General features: G+C 36.8%; 1 protein-coding gene across 1 annotated transcript; it reads left to right on the forward strand.

Annotated features, from left to right (window-relative positions):
• Positions 1-2,814: 2,814 nt before the first annotated feature.
• On the forward strand, positions 2,815-4,071 carry LOC126886289 (uncharacterized). Its single transcript, XM_050653159.1, has one exon. The coding sequence runs from the start codon at positions 2,815-2,817 to the stop codon at positions 4,069-4,071; it is 1,257 nt and encodes a 418-aa protein (XP_050509116.1).
• Positions 4,072-5,420: the final 1,349 nt, after the last annotated feature.

The following is a 5,420-nucleotide window of genomic DNA, read 5'->3' on the forward strand; positions in this document are numbered from 1 at the left end:
CGACTGTAGGATTGACATAGGTATGCACAATCGATATTTTTATGTCTCCCCATACAGTAATATTCACGTATTGTTTGTTGCGGATCCGTTGATACATCATCAAATATGAATACAGAATTTGGTTTGGCTTTACCAGGACTTATTACGGCATCATTATCTTTATATGGGAAATAGCCCACCTCCTTCACAGATGCTAACACTTCCTTCAAAAATTGATACTTGGGTTGAAACAACGATTTTGAATAAACGTAAACATTTTGAAATTTAGCGCCATTCGGGTCAAACAATAATGCCAACATAGCATTAGTCTTTCCACATCCGCTTGGGCCGCATATGATAGCACGAAAAGAATGTGGTAGCAATGCACCATGTTTACTGGTTCTTGTCACGTTATCGACAAAATCTAAGTTTTCCACTGCTAGTGTCTTGTCTTGTTGAACAACCTTCATCTTGTGATCGAGATGAATTTTATGCACTTGGTTATATAAAAAGCAATTTTGTGTGAAACGATTCATTTCAATGTTGGTTGTTCAAGGTGAAGGAGTTTTAAATTCTATAATCAATAGTCTACCATTTGAATTGCACGCTCCTGGCTACCACTATCTAGGACCTGGAACTAAATTACAGAAACGTCTAGCACGAGGAGATCCTGGGATAAATCCATTAGATCAGGCTGCGAGAGATCACGATATAGCATACTCTCAAAGTAATTCCTTAAAAGATCGACATAAAGCAGATTGGGTGTTGGAAAATAAAGCGTGGGAACGAGTTAAAGCAAAAGACGCATCTTTGGGTGAAAAAACCACTGCCTGGTTAACTACTACAGCGATGAAAGCCAAACGAAAACTAGGTATGGGTGTGAAACGTGGTAAAGGCGTTAGATCATTTAAGCGACACGTGCTGCAACCAATTATCAGAAGATTGAAACGTACTCCTCCAGCACCAAATCTGCGTAAATCAGCCCTACTTGCACTTGCAGCAGCTAGAACGGCCGTTAAAAACGTAGGTGGGAAAAAAAATGTGCGGGTTCCAAGAATTATTCCATTTGAACCAAAATCAGGTGGTATTTTACCTTTAATCCCTATCTTTGCAGGCTTATCAGCTCTCGGCTCTTTAGCGGGGGGTGCGAGTGCCATTGCCAAGACAGTAATCGACTCAAAGAATGCTCAAAAGAAACTGGAAGAAGATAAACGTCATAATAAAGCAATGGAACATCTAGGCAAAGGTTTATACCTACGAAAAAACGCTAAAGGTGGCTTTGGATTATACTTGAAGAAGTCAAAAAACTCCCGCTGAAGCTACCTAATAGACCTCTAACCAATGTGGACTTGAATAAATTTGCTAAACAATTAAAAATTTCAAATTTTCGTGGAGTTTTTATGCGGGACAATTTACCTCAAGCCCCCCGTAAACACGAATGTGCTATTATTAATCTTGATATTTCCAAGAACCCTGGTACACATTGGGTAGCTTACCGAAAGATAAATAACAACATAGAATACTTTGATTCATATGGTTGCTTGAAGCCACCGCGGGAACTAGCATCATATTTGAGTGGTGGACGAATTTTCTATAATAACGACGCATACCAAACTTATAACCAAATTAACTGTGGACATTTATGCTTAAAGTTTCTCTACAATGGAACCATCTAACGACATCTTGAGGCGTGCCACATGCATTTTTATGGAAAATATAACGAGCGGTGTTTGGTATAAACTACCCCACGATATTCGTCTCGCACTAGGAGATCATTTACCTTGCAAGAAAGATCATAATAAACATGAATGGGGTGATGTTTGCGGCAATATGAAATCTACATGTGTATTGTGCGGTGTCTATGAGAGCGGTATCTATAAGCAAAATGTAAATAAGACAAAACCATGTAACAGTATAATAAGAAAAATAAAGAAATTTTTACCATAATATATTGATATTTAACTTACTACACCCTATATTAAGTATCAGTCATGTCTCGATTGTTAACCTTGACAAGTACTACAAACGAATTTTCGTTTACTCCTCAAGTGCCTCTTGTACTTGATCCACTTCAGCAGTATTATGTAGCAGTGTTGGGATTTCATACATTTAATTCCATCCCAAACATCGATGGTGAAAAATTTTATTTCTATGAGCAAAATGACCGTAAAAAGTTGCGTCATATCGACATTCCATCCGGATGTTATGAAATTACCGATATCGAAGCGTACATTCGAAGTGCATTACACACTAAATACAATTCAGTTCAGCAGTTCACTTTAAGACCGAACAACAATACGCTTAAATGTGAAATTTTCTGTCAAGAGCATACCATTACTTTCGAGAAAAATGATAGTCTTGGTAAATTATTGGGTTTCTCCTCAAATAGAATATTGGCGCCAGGTACACTGCATTCTTCAGATCAACCTGTAAACATTATAAAAGTATCGAGTCTACTTTTTGAATGCAACATTACCGAAGGAGCCTTCTACGAGGACAGACCTGCGCACACTATTCTACATTTTCCACTTAGTGTTGATCCAGGGTTTGCTATTGATGAACGTCCTCATAACCCTATATACATACCAGTAAGCAGCAGCATACGTGAAATTACCAAAATTACCGTTAGTGTAGTCGATCAAGAATTAAGACCAGTCAACTTTAGAGGAGAGAAAAGTACTCTGCATTTGGATTTTAAGGAACGATAGATGGGTTTAGATATAAAACACAACTCTACACATCCATATTCATTAGTCTCACACGGATCCTACATGGGACGTGACGTGTCTGCTGACAATAAAGTTTTTCTTGTTTCCATTGGATTACGGCTGAAGAATGCCAAAACGCCACTATATTCGACGCCAGGTTCATCAGCAGGAACCACATATTTTCGATCTTTACCAAAAACCTCGGTTCGACGATACTATTAGAAAAGAAGAATTTCGTACATATACACCTTACATCAAGTCATTTAATAATAGTGATGTTGTCGAGTTTATCATAAATCAATCAGATGCATTTTTTGCGATACACGACACACTTTTAGAAATTAAAGGAAGTATCAAGAAAGCTGGTAATGGAACTGTTTCTCTTGCGCCGAATGCTGGATCCTTCTTGTTTGATACCTGTACATACATCCAAAGTTCACATGACATGGAAATAGTTCGAGATCCAGGTGTAGTCAGCACTATTCGCAGTTTGTTGTGTTATACACCTGAAGATTCCAAATTTCTCAGTACTGCAGGATGGAACTATCCGAATTATCCACATTTAACAGGGGACGCCTTTAGTTTACTGATTCCAATCAAACATATTTTCAACATTTTCAACGATTACACTAAATTAACCTATGGTCGTCAAGTGTTTCGCTTTGTTCGAGCGCGTAATGATAAAGATTGCATTGTTGTCCAAGAACCTACTGGTTCCACGACGGTAACAACAGTATCATTAACCATCGCCAGCATGGAACTCAAGGTCAAACATGTCTTTCCCAATGATGATGTGAAAATCGAATTAATGACTCCGATTAAGAATAATACACCGATAACCATACCTTTCCGTAAATGGGAGCTCAATGAACTACCTTCACTTACGGCAGGATCTCGACGAGAGATATGGAGTGTAAAGACAACTTCAGCTGTTGAACGTCCACGCTACGTTATTGTAGCTTTTCAAACTTCTAAACGAGATGATATTCACGCTGATCCGACGCTATTCGATCACATTAGAATGTCCAGCGTACGAGTGGTTATTAATGGTGACTATTGGCCTAACGAGAGAATGCAATTGGATTTCACAAAAAATGATTACGCTATAGCTCACTACAATTATACTGAATTCTTTCCCAGTTATGCTCGTTCGCTAACAAAACATCCCATCTTAGATTACTCTGCATTTAAAAGATATGCTTTGTTTGTTTTTGACTGTTCCAAGCAGGATGATACATCGTTTAGATCCGGAACTGTCGATGTTAAGTTGGAAATCGAAGCAGAAGAAGGTTTTCCAGCAGGTACTCGAGCTTACTGTTTAATTGTTCACGACAGCCTACTCGAATACTTTCCACTAACTGAAGTTGTCAAAAATATAATTTAAATAGGACAATCTACAACTATGTCTTTCAGTATTGATCGCAACATCATGAGGATCGCATTAGTTGACATACAAGGATTCACCGTAGATGGGTGGTTTGTACCCAAAGAGCTTACCATTGAAATTGGCCATAAACGATGCCATTACATATTTACGTCTCCACAACCGTTTGCTACATTGAGTAATAAAGATAAGAAGACTGTATCTTACTTGGAGAGACACCTGCACGGTCTTCGGTATTCCAATGGGGATGTTGAATATTCAAAAATAAATGAAATACTAGAATCTAAGTTGTTGTATGCAGCTGATTACATCTACGTTCGCGGCGAACAAAAAGTGGAATTTTTACAAAAGAAATGTCATATTTTTGGAGTTTTTCCCACCATTATTGATGTTTGTAAATTTGATGATACACCCCTTGATACTGGAAACTTTATTCAGAATGCCAATCCTTGTCACACAACTGGACTATTTTCCTGCACCGAGAGAAATGTGGATCACCTCCGCCAATGGTTTTGTGAAAAAATATTACCTATGTAAATTAGGTTTTTGAATAAAAGATTAAAAGTATTGTTTTAGTTTTATTTAAAAAAAACACTGCCTTCCTTTTTTACATATTTATTTTAATGCAAGATGATTCACATTTGCGACTTACAAAAAATTTTATAATGATATTAACAGCTAGAAATACATTTATTACTAATATTATTGTTAACAGTATAATCGATGAACCATATTGGACGATGTCATCATCATTATTAGTTTTGCTCCATTTTGAATCACTTTCAGTGTTATTTGGGGATATTAACTTGATCTTGTAGAATGCTCCTCCCGACTTTGGTATCGTTTTGAAAAATACTGGAAGCTGGCCATAATTCACCACTTCATGATCCATTAGAGTCCATTCAGTTCGATTACAATCAGTTTTTACATCGTTAAAACATATCGCTATGTTCTTAACATTGTTTGGAACGTTTGTATAAAGGACATTGTTAACAATAGCTGTGAGAATGATAAACGATGCCGTTAATTGAGACATCTTGCTGGTTGAATTCTTTTTAATGGGTATTGTGTTTTTGGTAGTTTTCTTGTAGACAAATGAAACTCTGCAAATCGTTTTTCAATTGCGGTTCTATCTTCGTACCACTGTATATCCGCTTTCAACTTTTGTATTTTTTCGCAAAACTCTACCAATCTACACTGCACGGAAGACATTGATGAAATGAAGCATCTTTTACTTAAACTAATATATAAATATACATATATATTAATTTTATATTTGTTTGAAATTTTCCTTAGTCCTGACCTGTTCCTAATAAAATATTTATGTGTTAAATAGTATGTGCATCTTA

Source organism: Diabrotica virgifera, chromosome 6, assembly GCF_917563875.1.
Source record: "Diabrotica virgifera virgifera chromosome 6, PGI_DIABVI_V3a".
Lineage (NCBI taxonomy): Eukaryota > Metazoa > Arthropoda > Insecta > Coleoptera > Chrysomelidae > Diabrotica > Diabrotica virgifera.